This window comes from Nelusetta ayraudi, unplaced genomic scaffold (assembly GCF_046127955.1).
Source record: "Nelusetta ayraudi isolate G7.1 ecotype Tasmania unplaced genomic scaffold, CSIRO-AGI_Nayr_v1 ptg000084l, whole genome shotgun sequence".
NCBI lineage: Eukaryota > Metazoa > Chordata > Actinopteri > Tetraodontiformes > Monacanthidae > Nelusetta > Nelusetta ayraudi.
The window spans coordinates 4,774,281-4,795,309 of NW_027466134.1; the positions used below are offsets into that span (position 1 = coordinate 4,774,281).

Sequence of the window (21,029 nt, forward strand, 5' to 3'; positions counted from 1 at the left end):
GTATGAAGACAAAGGTTACATTTTTACACCATTAGTAAATAGCAATACAAAACATGATCTATGTTAGCGTCCATGTTAACATAGACGTTAACATGGTCCACCGATCCGACAACTAACCATGTTTGTCTCTTGTGCAGTTTGAAAGTAGACGTCAGAAAAGAGCTCAGGAGAGGGGGCGGAGACGACGAAAACAAAGAAAACACAAAGTTCAACTCAGTCATCATCGTCTTCATCCTCTTCATCCTCTTCATCCGCCCCCTCTACCTCTTCAGCAGCCTGCTGCTCCTCCAAATATTCCTTGAAGGCTTCCTCCTCCTCCAGCGTTGGGTCCAGGGCCTCTGTGATCTCGGGTCCACTGGGGTATTCCTTCTGCGGTACCGGGGGGATGGGGGGCCTGTAGCCTTCTCCCGCATACTTCAAACCCCACCCGACATAGATGTTTTCAAACTTCCTGAATAAAGAGGACGGCACACGGATACACACAGCAGGTACTCAGCCTGGGAAACCAGAACACTGGAAGAACAAACACGCGCACTTACTTTCCGCAGGCGTACGCAAAGGCGCCGGGCCAGAGGTTGGAGCGCAGGACGGCGATGGCGTGCTGGGAGGTGAGGTTGGAGGAAATCTTTGAGCTCCACGGAGCCGTGCTGAAAATCTCTTTGTAGACACAAATACAAAAATGGACAATTTTGATTGACTTTGAAGAGTAATGTCTTTAGAAATACGACCTCTGACACTTAGACTGACCGAATGACAGTGGACATGTAAAGAGAGAAGAGACGTAGGCAGCAAACAAAAAAAAACAACAATAACAAATTAACACTACAGTATATTGATGTTGTGAAACCTTTTTTCGTGTTTTGTTTGATCTGTTTTGGGTTGTTTTTTTTATTTTCTATTTTATTTTTTCCCCCCCTCAGTATTAGTTTATGTTAATTTATATTCTGTTTATATATAGATGTATATATATTTATTTTAATGTGTATATTATACAAGTATGTTGATTCTTGACTACACTGATGTATGGTTATTTTTGACGCGCTGGTACTCATTATTTATAACACTTTATTTATAACACTATTAACCCCCCCATCCCTTTTGTTTGTTTTTTTTTTTGCTTTAATGTTGTTGATTTCTAATCATCCTTGTGGGGCTGACAGTGTGGGTAGTGGGAGGGAGGGTTTTTTCGGGATTTATTTTACAGCTGTTCCTCTCATTTACAGACTGTTTTGTACAACCGCTAAAATGCTGCAAAAAAATATATATTAATGAAAGAGTAATGTCTTTACTAATCAACCACCAAGGTCCTGACTTCAATAAACATGCAAAACATTTTACGCTGTATGCTACTAATGATTAAATTTCATGTTTTTTTTCTCATTCTGGATTCTGATCCGGACGTTCTTTGGCTCGACATTAGTTGGTTGGTGGTAAGCAGTGAGGCTCTTCAGCAGTGGGATACCTCCATCCTGAGAGAGAGGCGTGAGCAGCAGTGGTCCAACCTCTGGCTCGGGCTCATCGGGATCTCCTTCCTTCTCTTCGTCCTCTCCCTCCTCGTTGGACTCTTCATCCGGCTTCACAGCCAGGTTCAGCCAGGTGCAGCGGCCCTGAGGGAGTCCATGTGCACGCTATCATGAGGAATCTCTGCTGAGGAAAACCTTTATCGCACCAGGTACCATTCAATTCCTACCTGTTGCAGAATATGCTGGACGTGGTGAACCCAGGTGGACAAAGACTCTGCCATTTCAGAAACTGCCACGCCTTCAAAATCCGGATTCATGTCGAAGCTTTCGCAGGGAGCCTCCTCTTCTTCGCCTTCTTCCTCCCGCGCCTGGTAGAAGCCCTGGGGGCTGACCTGAGACCCAGCAGAGATCCGGGCTATCTGCGCCCTCAGGTAATTTGCTTCATTCCCGGGAAACGGCGGGTAGCTGACGACTGGGCAGTCCAGATTCCCAGTGAAGAATTTGCGTATTTGGCGGGCAGCGGTGATCTGTGCGGGGCTGACTGAAGGCAGCTTCACCCAGGGGAGGCCCGGCTCTTTGCAAACATAGTAAACAAACTTGTTTGCCCCGGTTCCTCGCTCCTCCTTTGGCACAGGTGGCGAAGGTTTGTAAGTGGACTGCGGAAGCGGATCTGTCTAATTTGAGAAGAAGAAAGAAAGAAAAATGACAGAATTGACAAAATGCAAATTTTAAATAAATCGGTGAAATAACTTTTAGACGCATGAAAAGTGGACACAGCTCTGTAGATAAATATTTACACATTTTGAAGTTAGGTTTGCCTCACCTCCTCCTCATTGTTCTCAGTTTCCGGCTCTGCCTCCTCTTCTTTTGCAACTGGCTCATCCTCTTCCTCACCCTCTCGGTACTCAGCCTCAGCAATAATGTAGCTGCTTTCCACTCCCAGGATTTTGCCCCACAGTCGACAGCGCAGCAGCGCCTGCGACTCTACGAGCTGCTTGAGTGCAAGGAAGATTCTCTGCATCTCCTCTCTGCCCAGGCCAACCCCAGCTTGCTCCATGTAGAAGCCAATCTCGCTGACATTGGGAAGATCCACCTGGTGGAAACCAAGAATGACACTAAATATCTCTAAATATCTCTCAAACGTTTTCTCTTTGCTTTTTTTAACTTCAGCATGTCAAGCACGTTGTCAACTTGTCCCAGAGACTCTTGTTCTCTGATGTTGACAGTTGACGGTGTCAAACTTCTTGAAAGATAGAGATTAAAACTTTATGATTCGTTATAACAATGTCTGTAATTAATTTGATTATATAATATAATATAATAATATAATAATATTTGAGAATATAATATTACAGGTAATACCCAGAAAATTAGAATATCCTGAAAAGGTTGTTGTTTGTGGTTTTATTAAGCTGAAAATCAGCAAAGTTACAACAAGGAACTGCTTGAGATGTCAATTTTCAGTGTAATGGCTCAATAAAATGTGTTGCTTTCATCTTTTATGTTAAATTGCCAAAATAAAACAACTTTAACTTGATATTCTAATTTTTCGGGTAGCACCTGTAGATCATTTTTAATTTCACACACACGCACACACACACTGACTACAATCCAGACACGTTACTGGTTCAAAGCCAGTACCAGCTCCTCCTCCTGGTCGGCTTCTTCTGGACGATAGAACAACAGACGTTGCTGCTCGGCTAGCACTTCGGCAGCGGTGGTCTTCTGGAGGTCTTGCAGGGTGCTCTGCTTGTATTCAAATGAAGCCCACTTCACGTCATGGCTCAAGTCCTCGATCACGTCCACCACATCATTTGGACGCTCATCTATGACCTTGATCAGCAACCGAGTCAGGTGGTCGTAGCTGTAACAACATTAGCGAAGCAATGCTAAACAGCTCGTATGCTAAACAGGTAGCATTGTTTACAAAAATGAGTGCATAACAGAAGAGCACTGCGCAATCCTATTCATGCACTCAAAAAATACATGCTACTTTGATTAACTCGCATGATTAGTTGATTGTAGTGACTGCGGAGATGTAACATATTATGGGCCATCTGGGATGTAAACACTAGATGTCTACTTGTTGTTTGTAGGCTGTTTATCTATTTATTTATTTAGTTGTTGGACTGCGAAAAATGTTTCAAACTGAGCTACGCAGTATTTTCAGATTTTATTTTGTGACCTTGGTTTTAATCTGGTTGACTGAGAAGGATCAGGTCTTCCGTCAATAATGCATACCAGTATCACTGTACACAGCACATACACACACACACATATATATATATATATATATATATATATATATATATATATATATATATATATATATATATATATAGTTATATATATATATATATATATATATATATATATATATATATATATATATATATATATATATATATAGTTATATATATATATATATATATATATATATATATATATATATATATATGTATATATATATATATATATATATATATATATATATATATATATATATATATATATATATATGCAACCCACAAGTTGAGAAAGAGTGGGGGGGAAGGGAAACAACAACATTTTGTCACCCTTACTCACAGGTTTAGATTTCCTTTCGTGGTGCTTCTTAATAGAAAAGCTTTGAGCGCGGCGGCAGTCTGGATTCTCTGTTGAGCGCTGTCTTGAACTCCACTAGAATTCGCCATGGTTGCCACTTCCTGTAGCCAGTGGGAAGAAAATGCCACCAGTGAGATGCAGGTATAAGGCGGAGCCAGAGGGGTGTCTTTCCCTGTGAGGAAATAGCACTGCGAGTGATGAACACAGCAGAAATGAAAAATGAAAACATCACCGTGCCAAGTGCCACCCCTAAAATTTAATTTGCTCAGGGCAGTAGTTTAATGTTAAAGACCTCTCACACTATGCTGCCATATTCGGAACTTCACATTTTTCCTTTGGTCAGCGGGATTTGCGCTCTCAGTCGTTAGTTTTGTCCAGCGGCACCCCCGCCGCCCCCCCTGGACCTTTGACCCCCCCCCCCAAAGCCCCCCAAGTTTAAAAAGCTGGCTCCGCCGCTGCTGAGGTCCTCACCCGCACCAAGCACCAAGCAGCGACCTCTCGTGGACAGCAGTCTACTGACTGTGTAGTGCAGTCGGTGGCACTTTGTAACGTTAACACGTTACAAAACTACAGTGACATAGCTTTTATTTTGGTCATACCTTTTTTGCTCTTCCGTTGGTGAAATGTTTTTCCACCAACTCCCTTGGGGACCGCTCACAAAATGATGGATGATAACGTTGGAAAAAAAAAAAAAAAACCTACGACGGGCGAATTACGTCTATTTCCTTCCTTTAAAATTCTTCTTCTTCTTAACGCGTTACGCGTTACTCTGAGATAAATGCCACAGTTCTTCAATTAAAGACGGACTTGCGATGAAGTTAGTGGCGCGAACGAGAAAAAGAAACGACGTGTAGTATAAACATCAGCGTGAAATAAAGTAGGTAGGTATCATTTTTCCCCACGATAGATCTGTACGGTCCATTTGGAATTATTACCGTGAAATAAAAACAATCCAATCGAAATGATACCTTTTATCGTCAATCGTTGACACTTACTAACATCAAACTACTGAGCCAGACGTTACTGTTTTATTCCCCCCGAGTCAATAGAAACTGCTTGTTGTGGATACGCAGATGTAGTTGCTAGGCAGGACGACGCTGAACCGGAAAGGTGGATTTTCGCCGTTAGAACGATGGATTTATATGAAAGGAGCTAGATAATGTAAGGGGGGAAAAACAAACTACGTGCTCTTAATAACGTCAAACTACTGAGCCCGACGTTTGTTTTCCCCCGAATCGATAGAAACTGCTTGTTGTGGATACGCTGATGTAGTTGCTAGGCAGGACGACGCTGAACCGTAAAGGTGGATTTTCGCCGTTAGAACGATGGGTTTATATGAAAGGAGCCAGACAATGGAAGGAAAAAACAAAACAAAACTACGTGCTCAGGAGTTTGATGTTGTTATGAGTCAAGGATCGACAACTAACTTTCATTCAGTTTGGTTTGTTTTTATTTCAAAATAATAACTCCAAGTGGACTGCACACATCTATCGTGGAAAAAGATACGTACATTCATATTTGGTAGATTTTGTATTTGTAGTCGTAGTTCGCATCTCGTGTTTTTTTTTTGTCATCATCCATCGTTCTGTGGGAGTATTCAAGGGAGTTTATATATTACAAACACACACACAGAGGATGTGGGACCAGCATGGTGACATGCGTACAATACACACTTTATAATTTATTTGATCAATCAAACCGATGTATTGGCTTTTTAGTGTCTGATATAATAAAAAATAAGAACAGTAAAAGAAAATGAAAAGAATCAGAACAGATTGTGATGGTTTTACTGAATGAACTTGACTGTTGAATAGATAGCAAGGCATAGAGTACATCAAAAACATTTGGTGACAAAATGAACACTGTTAGACGCGCAGACTGATTTTTACAGAAAGCGTTCTGATCAGACTGTCTGTGATTTGATATTGTGGTACAATACGTTTTCTCGATGGGAGGACAGAAACCTCTGATGGGCAAAAAAAAAAATATTTTAAATATCAGCATGAATAACACCAGACAAAAACATTTTTCTCAATCTCCTGTGTGCAGGTATATTTATCCAGTTGTGTCGTCCGTTTTGCTCAATAGGCTGCATTAGCTGCTAGCATTCTCCCCAACTCCACAGCAATACAAGGAAGTCTGTCACTGTAGATCCCCAACTCTGGCCACACTTGTTGGGGCAACAGCCGTCTTTGGTTGAACAACCACAGTGATGCCATCGTCACGACTGCACAGCAACTCGGCCGTCGGTCCGTACTTTACAGGCACGCGCTGTTGACACCGCGAGGCTGCTGGCAGAGAGGCCTACTAACTCTGCAACCGCACCAGTCCGTCCGCATACTGGAACTGGTCGCTGTTCTCGTACTCCAGCATATCCAAGGCCACCTCGCAGCTCTCCTTCACCACTTGCTCCACGTCAGCGCGATACTGTTGCAACACGGCCAAACACTCTTCCTTGCCGATGGAACCCAGAGCCTCTGCCGCCTCGTGCCGCACCATGGGACTCTCGTCGGACTGCTTGAGAGCCGCGCACAAGGCTGGAACTGCAGCCGGGTGCTGCATCTGACCCAGGACGTACGCGATCTCGTGGCGAAACAGCGCACTCGAACACTGCAGGCCTGCAGGCAAAAGAGACCGAGGTCATGGTTGGGTAGGTACAGTCACTCCGTTTGCATAGTCACACACCAAGCTGCAATTGCTGTTCTGTTAGAAATAATGCATGAAATCACACTGATGATGATCATTTGCAGCAAGAAGCAAGAAAGTCGCCAGCTCGTTCCCTGGACCTCTGCCCTCTCTGTGAGGGCTTTGCATCTTCTCCTTGTGCAATACTTGTAAAGTACTTTTCCCAGTTTTATTTGTATTTTTTTTATTATTATTATTTTATTTTTTTATTTTTTTTTGGGGGGGGGGTGAAGTGATAGGTTCCTTGATAAGTTCTGTCTATATACTGTTGGTATATTGACCTTTTTTGTTGATTTTGTGTGATAAATGTAAAAACTGAAAATAAAATATTCCAACAAAAAAAAAGTACTTTTCTGAGTACCAACTGTATTGGTTATGGTGAAGAACTCATTAATTAATTCAAACAAAACCACAGACTGGTGATCTTACCGTCTCCCAGAGCCAGCACAGCCTCCTCAGTGCCGATGTTACGGAGCGCAAACATGGCCCGGTACCGATCAAAGAGTGGCAGCGCCTCGTCCAGCAGGCTGCCCCGGAGCTCCGGCACGTCTCTTCTGACTGCAGGTGGCGCCGGGTCCACGGAGCAGTAGGGGTTTTTGTCCATCTGTGAGTCTTCTGACAGTTTATCGTTGCACTGCAGCCACTCCAGACGACGCACGGCCAGCTGACAAGTCTCTGCGACCTGTCGAGAAAAATGAAAGCTTTTAAAAAAAAAAAAAGGGTAAAAAAAAATATTCCGTCTCCTCCTTCGTCCAAACACAACGAGCCATTTTCACTGGTCAGTGAACCGGTCAGAGTTGTGTTAAAGTCCTGGCAACACAGTGAAGCGATACATACCTCAATAACAGGATCTTTCACGTACTCTCTGAGAAGGTCCAGAACCACAGGGTCACCAATCGCACCCAGAGCCTCCCCTGAAGGAACACAAAGTGTCAAGACGCAGCTGCCATTACACCTCCAACCACTCTGAAAAATGTTCAATCATAAACATGCCTTGAACTGTTTAGGCAGCACAGCATTGTTCGCTACATATCACTACACTATCACTACAGTAATAATATAAGCTAAAAAAAAAACCTAACCACAGTAGCTGTGTTTCCATGACACCTACAATTGCATAAAACCTAAATATGGCAACAAAAAAAACCAAAAAAAACAACAACACCAATACCAATACAAACCCACTCCTTGAGCTATTAGCCTGCCGGTATCATGCGGCACATCTACAAATCCCCGAATGCTGTGCTGGTATCTTTTCCAATCGAAAATTCCAACAAACAGGGTGAAGGAAAACCATCGACAATCACAGTGTGTGTTTGTGTACCTGCTTCGTGCCTGACCATGACTTCTTGCTCGCGATCTTTTAACACAGCGGTCAACGTTGGAATGGCCCGTTTGTCCTGCATCTGTCCCAGGCAGTAGGCCAGCTCGTGTTTGAGCAGCGCCGACTGATCCACAAAGGCCTTGCCGATCCATTCTATCGCATCAGCACCTGGACAGAGTTACACCTCAGTCCATTTCTTAGTTTTAACCAATGCAACATTCGTTCATTCCAATAACAATAGTCTGACAATGTAATTGTGTTGCATTTATTTATTTCTTACAATCATGGTAATAATCAAAATCTTCCATACAAAAAAACAAACAAACACAAACTCTCGCTCAGTTTGAGAAAATTCTGAAGGTTCTTTAAAAAAAAAACAACAACAACTGTGTACTTGAATTCTGAATAACATTTTGTGAAGATTCCCAGTTGTCGCTCAATGATTCCATTACAGGGTGGTCGTAAGTGAGCAGAGGTAAATTCCAAAATAAATGTTCTACAAATATATTGAAATGTAATTTGTCTACTTTGTCTTCAATGACAACACCGACGTGATTTATAACACACATGTCAAAGAAAAGTATGTAGACAACACACGGATGTCTCACCTCCCAGATTCCTCAACGTAAACAAGGCTCTGAACCGCTGCGTCAGGTCGCATTTGGGGTCCACGAGGACCCTTCCTACTGCTGCCACCTGCTGCTCACCGTCCATACTGCAAGACAGACAGACAGACAGACAGTTAGTTTGTTGATGGAACTGGGGTTTGTCAGTAATGCAGACAAAATGACTCTAATCAGATATAAATCTCACTTGTTCAAAGTGAATCATCGGGTGTAACTTCATAAAACTCGCAGCCACTCAGTTACAAGAATTTAAGCAATGAGTCATCAGGCTGTACAACTGCACACAATAAAATGCATCATCCTCTTAACCACATTTTTCACAAAGGTGCAATGGACTTATTTATATGCCAGTATGTTAATAGCTGTAAATGCAACTGTCCATAAGATGTAAATATCTCGTTTTTCCCTTTTATACCAAACAAATATTATTTTCTATTTATTTTAATACAATTTTCCATCTTTTTTGCACTATACAGTTGGTGTAATGACGCATATTCCCCCACTGTGGGATGAATAAAGGCGGTCTACTCTATTTTATTCTATTCCATGAAAGTTAACTTACGAGTTATGAAATATTACACCGTAAAGAGAGCATCAAAACAGCTGTTGATCGTTAAAGCTTGGAAATTGTTGTACAAAACAACACTATTTGCGGTTTATGTACGTTTCGTGCTGAATGCGTTGTTTTCCCCAATAACTCGTTCGAAGACTCTGCTATGGTGAGAGGAAGGCGACCTGCCGCATTACAAAACATGACGTATGGTTACATATAGACTACAACGCAAAGGCTCAGTTTAAACCAAGCCAACATATGCACTGCTGGTACACCCAGTCTAACAAATCACATTAATCCTACAAAAGTGTTTTTGTTTTTTTGTTTTTTGTATTTCTAATGTGATGACACACAAGAGAACAACAGCTGGAATCAAAATCCACTTACTTTTACAATCTATGGTTTCGTAAATGGGAAAACTCTCTTCAGCGCACGCACACGCCACACTCTGCTGCTACTTCCGCTAACAAGTCGTTCCAGGTGAAACTGCTTCTTCGCTCGGCCAGTAAAGATGCTGAACGCTATAAAAAAAAAAATGTAACACTGCCCTCTGTCGGTAAGGAGGTTTACTGCCAGCAAAGCAGAACGTAAACTAAAGTAAGTAAGCGAGTCAGTAAATTAATGAATGAATGAATGAATGAATGAATGAATGAAAATCTTAATCCAAAATGTATGGCACTGTTATTATGACGTAGAGTACCAACCCATGTCGAAACATGTTTAAACTTTAACATTTAAAACATTTTTTTTTTTTTTTTTTTTTAATAAATAAAACCTCTTATATGTACTACGTATTCACAGGTATCATACTTATTGACTTTACACTGTGCACTGTAAAATCTGAGATAAACAAATTCTCTCGGTCCTTGACGTGCCGTGGCGCTGTGGGGAAACGTCGACAAGCCGTCGCTCGTTGCGCCACTTCTGTTCAGTAGTACTTCCGTTATGTGTCCCAGAAGTAGCATCAATCTCGTGAACCTTTAGCCTCAGCGCAAACGGCTATCTACATTCCTCCCTTACTATTCTTCATGATTATATAGTTGGTTAGTTCGTTGGGTTAGTGCACCGAGCGAAGACAGTCATGGATATCCCCAGCTCGCCCGATGGTAAGCAGAACGCCGCAGTGTTGTGTGACTGTTGTGTTACGCTGAAGCTAACTAGCTAGCCACCTAGCCACAGAGCTCACGTTTCACCAAACCTACTGCCGTAAACACTTTGAAAGTTGCCAGTATTACATTCATAAGTCATGTTCGTTTTTCACACTGAGTGCTTTGTTTAAGCCAGGGCGTTATTTTCTGTACATTAAACCTCTTCTGGTGCGATTTCTTCATGTTTTTTTTTTTTTTGCTGTACTCTTTGTAGTGAATGACTTGAGTGAACGATTTGTACAAAAATAAAGTGGTGTCTATTGACTGCTGTTAAATTACACAAGCTCGATCGACGTAGTTCGACTTATATGTAACCCAGCCCCCTCCCTTGGCTTCGTTAGGCCACTGCCCTACATATACATACATATAATATATACAGAACATAGCATATTTAGTTAATTAACGGGTATTTAGGTATTTTTACTTTTGCCACATTAATCCACATATCTTGGTCATATACTTGATGTATTTAGTATGTATCTACAGTGTAGAAAGTAGTCAAGAAAAACTTTTGACCGGTGTTGTAGTCAGAAGATATATATATTTTTACAAGACCAAGTGTATACATGTGAGAAGGGTGAAACAACTCATATATTCAGTCAGTAGAGTCAAATTAATTTTCACTCGCCCCCTACCATGCATTACTGCTGTTTGACTTCTCTTCTTCCCACGTGTGCAGATCAAGAACTGAAGAACGTCATCGACAAACTGGCCCAGTTTGTCGCACGGAACGGCCCCGAGTTTGAAAAAATGACAATGGAAAAACAAAAGGACAACCCAAAGTTTTCCTTTCTCTTCGGCGGGGAATACTTCAGCTACTACAAGTGCAAGCTTTCCATGGAGCAACAGCAGCGTACGTAGTTGAAATGCATCAAGTCATACATTCAGACACATATTTAGAATATGAATGCGTGCGTCGTCGCCCTGTTTGCTGTTCATCCACATATTCAAAGAATGGTGGTTAAACAGTTCAACAATAGAAGAAACTGTGATTTGATAAACTATTTTTTTTTTATATAGATAATTACTTTTCCATCAGCCCTTGTTGCGTCAGCAAGGGTTGATGACGTCCACACCTTTGCCAAACTGAACTTGTGGATCAACTTGCTGAGGCGAACGCTTAAGAAAGCAGCCAACGCATTTGCTTTTATTCTGTAATACATTTTATATAGATGACCATTTTTTTCCCGCTTCCAGAATTGTACAACCCAAGCCCCAAAGACATTGTTGATGTTGCCGCTCCACCAGTGCAAATGATTGTTGGGCCTCCAATTCCTCCTCCTGCAGCAGCAGCGGCGGCGGCGGCGGCGTCTTCTATTGATGAGCTTATTCATCAGAGCCAGTGGAATCTGCAGCAGCAGGAGCAGCATCTGCACACTCTCAGACAGGTACATACTGGTTAGAGGCAGTGTATTGAAGTTGCCAAGATTTATTGGCCAAAGCTAATAAAATATATTAGATATATTTTTGTCAGTGTATTTTCACTGCAAAATAAAAGTAGCTTGTATATACATATATATATGTATACGTGTGTACATATGTATATATATATGTATATATATATATATATATATATATACATATATATATACTTATATGTATATATATATAAATATATATATAAATATATACTTATATGTATATATATATAAATATATAAATATACGTATATATATATAAATATATAAATATACATATTTATATACTTATATGATACTTATATGTATATATATATATATATAATGTGTGTATATGTATATGTGTGTATATATATATATATATATATATATATATACATATATGTGTGTGTATATATGTGTATGTATATGTGTATGTGTATATATATATATATATATACACATATATATACACATATACATACATATATATATACACATACATATATACTAGCAGTCAAAAGTTAGGACTCACCCTATAAATTCAATGTCTTTTCTTTCATTCTCATGACTATTGACATTGCAATCTGTCACTGAAGGCCTCAAAACTACGTATGAGCATGCGTGGGATTACGCAGGAAACAACAAAAGTGTGTGTTTTATATTTCAATTCTTCAAAGTGGCCACCTTTCATTAAAAAAAAGCACATCTGTGCTTTGTGGTGCTTTTTTTCCAAATGTAGGAGCAAGTGACAGCCGCCATCGCTCTGGCCATGGAACAACAGACCCAGAAGTTGTTGGTGGAAACTCAGTTGGACATCACGGAGTTTGACAACCTGTTGCAGCCCATCATCGACACCTGCACCAAAGACGCCATCTCTGTAAGGCTCTGCATGATGAAAATATTTCCACGTTGCTCATTTATATGAATCTAATAGAAAGGAACTTTTTTTGTTTGTTTGTTTGTATTGACATGGTTTGTTTGTTTTTTTTTTTCCTTTAGGCGGGTAAAAACTGGATGTTCACCAATGCCAAGACTCCCCAACACTGTATACTGATGACATCGCACCTTCGCAACCGCATCATTGCTGATGGAGCACATTTTGAGCTGCGCTTGCATCTCATCTATTTAACCAACGACGTCCTTCATCACTGGTAGGCAATGCAATATTCAGCCAAAAACAAGACAACCTTTAGGGCACAAACAAACTGTGCGCGCAGTGTCAACAATTATGTTGGAGTGCTACTTTTTAAACATTTGATTTTTTTTTATGCCTGATTATTGACGTCAGCGGTGTCTGTCATGCGTCCTCTAGCCAGCGGAAGCAGCAGAAGGATTTGCTGGCAGCTCTTCAAAAAGTTGTGGTCCCCATCTACTGCACCAGCTTTCTGGCCGTGGAGGAAGACAAGCAGCAGAGGATAACCAGGGTACGCATCCACACATATTAAACACCTGTGCCTGCTGAGCAGTGAAAGACATTTGCCGCTCCTGATACGTATTAACACAATGCATTTCTTCTTTTTTTTTATTGTCTGCTACTGTTGCATTGTCTTTCCACTTCCTAGTTGCTGCAGCTTTGGGAGAAGAATGGATACTTTGATGAGGAGACAATTCAGCAGCTGCAGAATCCAGCATTGGGTCTTGGCCAGTACCAAGTGAGTGAACCCAGAAGTGACGCGTTTCTTTAAGCCCATTGTATGTGTTCTTTTCATTTCTGATGGTTGAGAGTAGGACTGTGTGATTTAAAAAAAAAAAAAATATTTAACTTTATTTTTATTTTTGTTAATAGAAACACAAACAATACAACAGTTCCTTGACATTCTGGATTGGCGCCCCTCGGGTAGCATAGTCCTCCTCCCCACTGGAGAAGCTGTTAACTGGCTAGCTATGTTTACTGGCATCTGCACTAGCTAGCCACAGCAGCTGTTAAAACCAGGAAGTGATCCTGTTTGCTGCCCTCACCACTACCTGGGAAATTATTTTTCCAAAGTTGCATACAACATGCATTTGTCCCATTTTTGTAGCATATTTAACGAGATCTCAGGAGTTTTCAGAGAAAAAAAATCTGGATTTTATTTTTGACCAAAATCGCCCAGGAGAGAGAGTGTCTGTTTTACAAATTATTTGTGTGACCCTATTGCAAATGGGGCGCATAAAATCAATGATCTATCCCCCACTATTTCTTTTGTCTTTGGCAGGCATCTCTAATAACTGAGTATGCCACAGTGGTGCAGCCGGTCCAGCTGGCCTTCCAGCAGCAGATCCAGGCTTTGAAGACTCAGCACGAAGAGTTTGTTTCCAGCCTGAAGCAGCAGCCACAGTCTGCACCGGTCGCACCACCACTGGCCTCTGCTGAGCCCGACAAACCTTTACCCATGGCCACTCCAGCGGGTGAGAACAAACGTCTCGGCTACACCAAATATGTGAACTACAAATTATGACGTTTCCAATTAGGGCTTCAGAAAAAAAAGTGAAAATTTTGTCAATAAAGTCGACACAAATAAGTCAAAATTTTGTCAATAAAGTCGACATAAATAAGTCAAAAATTTGTCAATAAAGTCTCAAATTGGAAACTTGAAAAAAAAATTATATCTAAACTGTTTCTCTTATGTGTATATATTTTTAATACATAAGATTTTGGTCTAATATTTCTAGTTTTTTGTGTGTTTTGTATTTATTTAATATTAAGGTTTGTTTTTACCCTTCAAAACCAAACTTAAACCAAACATTGTGGGGTTTTTTGGGGGTGAAAAGTCGAATTGCTGCTGAGTTTCACGATGATCGCTGTGCTCGTCGTAGGTGATGTCAAGCCGTCAATGTCAGGCCCTCCTCAAGGAGAGTTCGAGGGAGCTCCGTCTCGACCGCAGGACTCCAGCAACGCCAGCGGCCCCTCAGACCTGCCCTCCAACAAACCCGGGTGGTATGACTCTCAGCCCATGGGCCCGTGGAACCCCAACCAGCCGGTAAAGGTTTGAGTGTTGCTCTCTGTACGTTTCTCCACACGCTGTCGTCGCAAACGACGAGTGACGCTACAGTCGAAGCAACGAGTCGCTTATTTGTGTAGTCGGGGAAATTAAAATGAGGGAATGTACGCCATCTAGTGTTGTAGTCGAGACCGCGCCGACCGAGACCAAGACCGAATAAGGCAAGAATAGACCTGGAAACACCTCTCAAATAAGGCTGAAAGGTTCTGACGCTGTCAAGAGGAGGTTTATCACGCGTATTGATAGAGAGGTACACACGGGTACTACCCGAAAAATTAGAATATCAAGAAAATTATTATAAAATTTGAGTTTTTTTAAAGCTGCAAAACCTGATCAGCAAAATCTTGAAATATATTGATTTGCATATTATTCCTTTATATAATATGTCACACTCACCTTTTAAGTTGAATTGCAGAAATACAGCAACCTTTTCAGGATATTCTCATTTTCTGGCTAGTACCTGTACATGCAGACCTTAAAGTGAAATGGATTATTATTACAGGTACTCGCCAGAAAATTAGAATATCCTGAAAAGGTTGTAGTATTTCTGCAATTCAACTTAAATGAATTGCAGAAATACAACAACCTTTTCAGGATGTTCTCATTTTCTGGCTAGTACCTGTATACTGTACTTATACAGGTATATGCTAATACAGAGGCATATAAGTGTCATGGAAACACTTTTTTGGCATTTACACGTCAGCAGACGTGCAGTACATGATCACATGACCAGTTCACTGAGCAGTGAAAATGGGTCTGGTGGGGGTCAGTTGTTTTTTTACTGATTGATCAAAGTGCTTTTAGACGCCTTTGGAACTGATTTAGCACTTTACAAATAAAAGATAGTGATTGATTGATTGATTGATTGATTGACCAGACTGTGTCGCCCTCTCCCTCCCCTCTTTGCATCTTTTTCCAGCCTCCATTCGACCCCAACCAGCCTCCGCCCCCCTGCCCTCCCTGGAACAGCCACGAGGGGATGTGGAACGAACAGAGGGACCAGGTGAACTGGAGCGGGGGTCCGCCCAGGGAGGGGGGCGGCGGCCCCTGGAGCGGCCCGGGCGGATCCGAACCGGGTCCCCCGTCTTGGAACTCGTACGAGCAGCAGCCGCCGTGGGGCAACCAGCCGGAGCAGCCGCCGTGGGGCCAGAGGGAGCCTCCCTTCCCTCCACGCATCCAGGTCTGTGGTCGGAGCAGCGATAAGTTGCTTCTGTCTGTGAAGGTTCTCAGTCACCCAGCGCATCTTAAGCTAGAGGAGTGAAGTTGGGGCAAGTAGGGTTTTTTGCAAGACATTTTAATCGGGCTCAGAATGATTTTGTTTAAGTCCACACAAAGCAAGTCACGTGACCGGAACTCGTGCCAATCAAATCGCAGTCTTTGCGGTTAGAAATTCTTGCTTTGTCCCGATTGATTGATTGATTGATTGATTGATGGATGGATCGATTTCGTGTTTTCCAGAGACCTCCTCATTTCAGAGGGCCCTTCCCTCCGCACCAGCAGCCGCCTCCCTTCAACCAGCCGCCGCCGCCGCCGCACAACTTTGGCCGCTTTGCACCGCGCTTCGTGCAGGACGACTTCCCTCCCAGACACCATTACGACAGGCCTCCGTACACCCCCCACCGCTTCGACTACAACCAAGGAGATTTCCCCGGAGGTGGGAAGTGTTTTAACATTATAATTATACATTTTTCCACATCTCAAAGCCCTTTGTACAATCAGAGGGAAACCAACTGGACCCTCCAGAGCAGCAGGGGGCGACAGTGGCCAGGAAAACTTCCCCTGTGGGAAGAAACCTGGAGCAGATCCAACCTCCGGAGGGTCAAAGGTCATCTGATTTGACCCGTTGGAGAGATTTGACCCCCTGCAGTCTGGATCTGCTCCAGGTTTCTTCCCACAGGGCAAGTTTTCCTGGCCACTGTCGCCCCCTGCTACTCTGGAGGGTCCAGTTGGTTTTCTTCTGATTGTACGAAGCACTTTGAGACGCCTTTGGATGGGATTTAGCGCCGTCTAAATATAAGTTGATTGATTGATATCAATAAATGTTGTCGTATACATTAAAATTCTACTAAAACATTCAAATACATTTAAAAAAAAAAAATTATACATAATGCAAAAAAATGACCTGTGTATGGTTTTACATACCAGTCATAATAATGATATTGCTCTTAATATTTTCTGATGTTTTTTCTGACAGACATCCAAGGTCCTCCGCCCCACCACCATCCCAACCAGAGGCTCCCTCCCCCAGGCATGGGTGGTGACCACCCTCCCTGGGGTGGCGGCCAGCCCCCGGAGTTCGGCCCCCCACCACCACCGCCTCCTCCACCACCACACGGTTTCAACGGCCACTCGTCACACCTGCGTCACCGGCAGCAGCAGCAGCAGCAACAACAGCAACAGCAGCAGCAACAACAGCAACAGCAGCAGCAGCAACAGCAGCAGCAGCAGCAGCAGCAGCAACACCCTGTCCAGGACGACCCCAGCCTGGTGCCCAACGTCCCCTACTTTGACCTGCCAGCCGGCCTCATGGCGCCACTGGTCAAAGTCAGTCACTGCTCTCTCATGTTCAAGAAAATATTATCATTATTATTATTGTTATTGTTGTTATTATTATTATTATTATTATTATTATTATTATTATTATCATTATTATCAAGATGAAATTTCAGTCTGAGATCCAGCGAGCACCTTTGGACCCTGATATTAAAGAATAATGATAATAATGATAATAATGATAATGAAATGTCAATCTGAGATGCAGCTATCACAGACAGACAGTAACAGGAAGTGTGTGGTTGTTTTGTGCTCTCTGTCGCCACCAGCTGGAGGACTGTGATTATAAACCTCTGGACCCTAAAGACATCCGGCTGCCTCCTCCGATGCCCCCCAGCGATCGACTGCTGGCCGCTGTGGAAGCTTTTTACAGCCCGCCGTCCCACGACCGGCCCAGAAATAGGTGATACTTTTCAGAGGGTTCAGTTTATCCTCCTTGTTTGAACAAGTATGAAAATGACATGATTTTATTATTAGTATTCTAATATTTAAATTGTAATATTTCACAGCATTATCATGTTGCACGTTATAAACTTTGGATTTCTCTGTTAAAAGCTGTAATTTGCACCTGATGATGGTTTTTCAGCGAAGGCTGGGAGCAGAACGGACTGTACGAGTTCTTCAGGGCCAAGATGAGAGCCAGGAGGAAAAAAGGACAAGAGAAACGCAACAGGTGCTCTTCCCTCTCTATTACTAGTGCCGTATTTTTCCGACTGTAAGTCCCTCTGGTAGTGTAAAGTCACATCAGTCAAAAAATATGCGTCACAAAGAAGAAAAAAAGATTTGAATTTTGTATTCTAGAATATATGCAAGGATATTTAAGAATATGATGTAGTAATTACATAGTAATACTGTTTTAGTAATTTCATAGTAATAATGTAGTAATTACATCGTAATAATGTTTTGCTTTCTCTGTCCACCCCCTCCCCCCTGCAGTGCGCGTGGAGACAGCTCCTCCAGGAGTCACTCCCGGAGCCGAGGGAGGTCTTCGTCTCGGTCCAGCTCCCGCTCCTCAAAGTCCTCTCACTCCCGCTCTCCATCGGGCTCCCGCTCCCGCAGCCGCTCTCGCTCCTACTCACGATCCAGGTCCAAACCAAGACGGACAAGTCAAAGCTCTGCGTTTCGAATGCATTGGCTCAACTTTACTTGGTGTCTCTGTCAGCAGGTCGCGAAGCAGGTCCAGGTCGTCTCGGAGTCACTCTCGCTCCAGGTCCAGGTCCAACTCGCCCTCACCTGGCAAGAGACGGCACGATCGCAAATCTCGCAGCTCCTCCCCAGCGTACGTCTCCTCAACTTCTCTTTCATCTCACGCTTTGATTATTGAATAGAACAGAAGCCTTTATTGATGCCACATTGGTGGAATTTGCATAATTACAGTGGGAAATACAGTGCCAAGTGAAGGAAAATGATCTTAATGGAATAGAAATAAAGTATTTATAGAGTTAAAAAAGGAAAAGATATTTCCATCGTATGGACAGTTTGATTATTTTACACATTTTATTCTTTAATGGAGCGAAGACCAAAAAAAAACGACAACAACTTGTCCTGCTGTTTACAGCACCACTTCAGTTTTGGGGGCCGCTCCATCCAAACTGCCTCCAGATAGCAGACTAGGGGAGGAAAACAAAGGACATCAACTGCTGATGAAAATGGGTAAGTTCCTAATGTTGAACACTCACATTTTTTTCAAAATTGAATAAGTAATTGATGGAAAAAGAAGGATGTAGGTGTCCAAAAGGGAAGGTGAGGTTTTTTTTACACTGCTGGCCTGGGTGTCGCCCTGCAGGCTGGAGCGGCTCCGGTGGTCTGGGAGCCAAGGAGCAAGGCATCCAGGACCCCATCAAAGGAGCCGATGTGAGGGACAAGTGGGACCAGTACAAGGGAGTGGGGGTGTCGCTGGACGACCCTTACGAAAACTACCGCAGGAACAAGAGCTACAACTTCGTGGCTCGTATGAAAGCACGAGAGGAAGGTAACATGAACAGCGAAGCGAACACACACACGTCGGCTCTTTTAGTTAATATTGTTAATATTTGGCTCCATTCATTATTATTTTTATATTGGTTAAAAACCCTAATAAACTGCACATAAATACATGAATAAGCCTGGTGTGGACAATCCAGCCCAATTTTTCGCTGTAGTTCACTGGCAAGCTCAGGAGGGAGACACTGAGTTAAGACGTTGCAATCTAAAAATTTAACCACTTGATGTCGCTGTTTCTCCTTCAAAGCCTCCAAATATTACACGCTTTACATTGGCACCTCATTCATCTTGAATGTCACCAAATAGTTGAAGCGAAATCTTCACTGTGTTTCTTGTGTCGCTTTTCTCTCGTGTCAGTCAATCGAGAACCTCAGGAGGCTCCTGCAACCGAATGATGTGGTGAAACGACGTCTCCGCACCTCCTCCACCTCCACCACCCACCACCACCACCACCACCCTCCCACACCACCAGCGCACTGCTTCTCCGTTTAACTCCACTTGGAAATGCAGATTCCAGTCAGTTCATCATTTCCATAAAAGCCAAAGGAGACATTTACATTTCACTACCATTGCAAGTGTTTTTTTTCACAACTTTTTTTTTTTTTTTCCCCCGCTCTTATTTGAACGGGTTTGGAACCGAAATCCTCAGAACTGCAGAATGTTTAGATGCAACTACAACTGCGACAATTCTAAGGCTTTTTCTTGTCAAAAAAAATAAAAATCTTTCCACGGGCAGTAAAACCCGTGGGTATTTAGTGTGAGGAGGTGTGAACAGTCCGAGGCTGTGCATTGACATTGAATACGGCTTCTGGGAAAAATCTGAACTGATTTGCTCGGCAGCGGAGAAACACTTTTGAAATGGATCTGACGGTTCAGTCTGAATTCATCACCCTCATGGTAAATGTTCTTCATTTTACACATTCGTCTAGCAAAGAAATACATTGTATTCCAGGACACACGCTTCATATTCCGCTGATGCAAAGGTTTCATAAGGTGTGTGTGTGTGTGTGTGTGGTGTCAGAAATCTTGGCGATAGATTCTCTTCAAATCCCGTCGGCTACTGTCTCAGTCCCTTTCATTGTCGCATTCATGACTTGTTTGTTGTAAGTAGGCGTGTCATTACATTGTATTATTAAAATGACCCAAAAAAACGGTGTTGGAGAATGTTTTTTTGTTTTTGTTTTTTTTGTCCTTTAAACGCAAACTTCGGTCCGGGGTCCATATACGGCCCGTTAAGGTTTCTAATACGGCCCACCAAACTTAACTTAACGTAAACGTAACGCTATTCTAATTGAGCTTAACTTTTAAATTCAATTCATTCTGTTCAGTTTTATTTTTGTACATTTGCTAGCTGAAGATACATTTTTCACGGATTTTAGTAATTGAACATACGAAAGATGATTGGGGCCACAAGAAGAGAAATAAAATACTATAGGAAGGATATTTCTAGTTTTCATTTCGAGTTTTAAGTTGAAATTTTGTGGATAAAGTCAAAATTTCGTGAAAAACGTCGACGTAAAAAAGACGAAATTTTAAAAACTTTACAAATAGATGAAATTTCGTAAACAAAGCAGATATATATATATATACAACTCAAAAAAATCAAGACCATTAAACAACACTCACTTGCATTAAACTGAAATATTTATTCTCGTAAACAGTTGTGACCGAACAAAAGAGGAAAAGTTGCTGAGGAAGAACAGCGAAGT

General features: G+C 42.2%; 3 protein-coding genes across 10 annotated transcripts; 1 reads left to right on the top strand and 2 right to left on the bottom strand.

Annotated features, from left to right (window-relative positions):
* Positions 1–6: 6 nt before the first annotated feature.
* Positions 7–5,269, bottom strand: rsph4a (radial spoke head component 4A). Of its 3 annotated transcripts, none has more exons than XM_076045389.1 (8): positions 4,667–5,269; positions 4,050–4,168; positions 3,105–3,327; positions 2,287–2,556; positions 1,691–2,137; positions 1,463–1,607; positions 540–657; positions 8–451 (listed from the first exon to the last, which is right to left on the bottom strand). In XM_076045389.1, the coding sequence occupies exons 2-8, from the start codon at positions 4,154–4,156 to the stop codon at positions 214–216; spliced, it is 1,548 nt and encodes a 515-aa protein (XP_075901504.1). In that variant the 5' UTR covers positions 4,157–4,168; positions 4,667–5,269; the 3' UTR covers positions 8–213. The 3 variants fall into 3 exon arrangements, with proteins under 3 accessions (XP_075901505.1, XP_075901504.1, XP_075901503.1); XM_076045388.1 differs by having other exon boundaries at positions 4,050–4,233; positions 4,645–5,269; XM_076045390.1 differs by lacking the exon at positions 4,667–5,269 and having other exon boundaries at positions 7–451.
* A 458-nt stretch (positions 5,270–5,727) lies between these two features.
* dohh (deoxyhypusine hydroxylase/monooxygenase) lies at positions 5,728–9,784 on the bottom strand. Its single transcript, XM_076045391.1, has 6 exons — positions 9,643–9,784; positions 8,685–8,791; positions 8,077–8,244; positions 7,590–7,666; positions 7,182–7,434; positions 5,728–6,685 (listed from the first exon to the last, which is right to left on the bottom strand). The coding sequence occupies exons 2-6, from the start codon at positions 8,788–8,790 to the stop codon at positions 6,375–6,377; spliced, it is 915 nt and encodes a 304-aa protein (XP_075901506.1). The 5' UTR covers position 8,791; positions 9,643–9,784; the 3' UTR covers positions 5,728–6,374.
* A 393-nt stretch (positions 9,785–10,177) lies between these two features.
* cherp (calcium homeostasis endoplasmic reticulum protein) lies at positions 10,178–19,921 on the top strand. Of its 6 annotated transcripts, none has more exons than XM_076045326.1 (19): positions 10,178–10,361; positions 11,083–11,256; positions 11,691–11,791; positions 12,543–12,680; positions 12,803–12,954; positions 13,116–13,227; positions 13,366–13,455; positions 13,999–14,191; positions 14,600–14,769; positions 15,704–15,964; positions 16,243–16,438; positions 16,979–17,328; positions 17,607–17,740; positions 17,924–18,010; positions 18,274–18,423; positions 18,503–18,616; positions 18,896–18,990; positions 19,124–19,311; positions 19,662–19,921. In XM_076045326.1, exons 1-19 carry the CDS (start codon positions 10,337–10,339, stop codon positions 19,713–19,715), a joined length of 2,784 nt encoding a protein of 927 aa, XP_075901441.1. In that variant the 5' UTR covers positions 10,178–10,336; the 3' UTR covers positions 19,716–19,921. The 6 variants fall into 6 exon arrangements, with proteins under 6 accessions (XP_075901441.1, XP_075901442.1, XP_075901438.1 ...); XM_076045327.1 differs by having other exon boundaries at positions 11,694–11,791; XM_076045323.1 differs by having other exon boundaries at positions 11,601–11,791; positions 19,662–19,920.
* Positions 19,922–21,029: the final 1,108 nt, after the last annotated feature.

What these genes read in the sequence shown, in the direction of transcription:
- cherp (XM_076045323.1), top strand. Translation starts at nt 10,337, where the DNA reads ATGGATATCCCCAGCTCGCCCGATG. An exon ending in TTCCATGGAGCAACAGCAGC is followed by an intron (nt 11,257 to 11,600) that starts GTACGTAGTTGA and finishes TCCCGCTTCCAG; the next exon opens with AATTGTACAACCCAAGCCCC. An exon ending in TGGGTCTTGGCCAGTACCAA is followed by an intron (nt 13,456 to 13,998) that starts GTGAGTGAACCC and finishes TGTCTTTGGCAG; the next exon opens with GCATCTCTAATAACTGAGTA.
- dohh (XM_076045391.1), bottom strand. Translation starts at nt 8,790, where the DNA reads ATGGACGGTGAGCAGCAGGTGGCAGCAGTAGGAAGGGTCCTCGTGGAC. An exon ending in CATGGTCAGGCACGAAGCAG is followed by an intron (nt 7,667 to 8,076) that starts GTACACAAACAC and finishes GTGTTCCTTCAG; the next exon opens with GGGAGGCTCTGGGTGCGATT. An exon ending in TGAAAGATCCTGTTATTGAG is followed by an intron (nt 7,435 to 7,589) that starts GTATGTATCGCT and finishes TTTTCTCGACAG; the next exon opens with GTCGCAGAGACTTGTCAGCT.
- rsph4a (XM_076045390.1), bottom strand. Translation starts at nt 4,156, where the DNA reads ATGGCGAATTCTAGTGGAGTTCAAGACAGCGCTCAACAGAGAATCCAG. An exon ending in CTGAGAACAATGAGGAGGAG is followed by an intron (nt 2,138 to 2,286) that starts GTGAGGCAAACC and finishes TTCTCAAATTAG; the next exon opens with ACAGATCCGCTTCCGCAGTC. An exon ending in GCCTCTCTCTCAGGATGGAG is followed by an intron (nt 658 to 1,462) that starts GTATCCCACTGC and finishes GTGTCTACAAAG; the next exon opens with AGATTTTCAGCACGGCTCCG.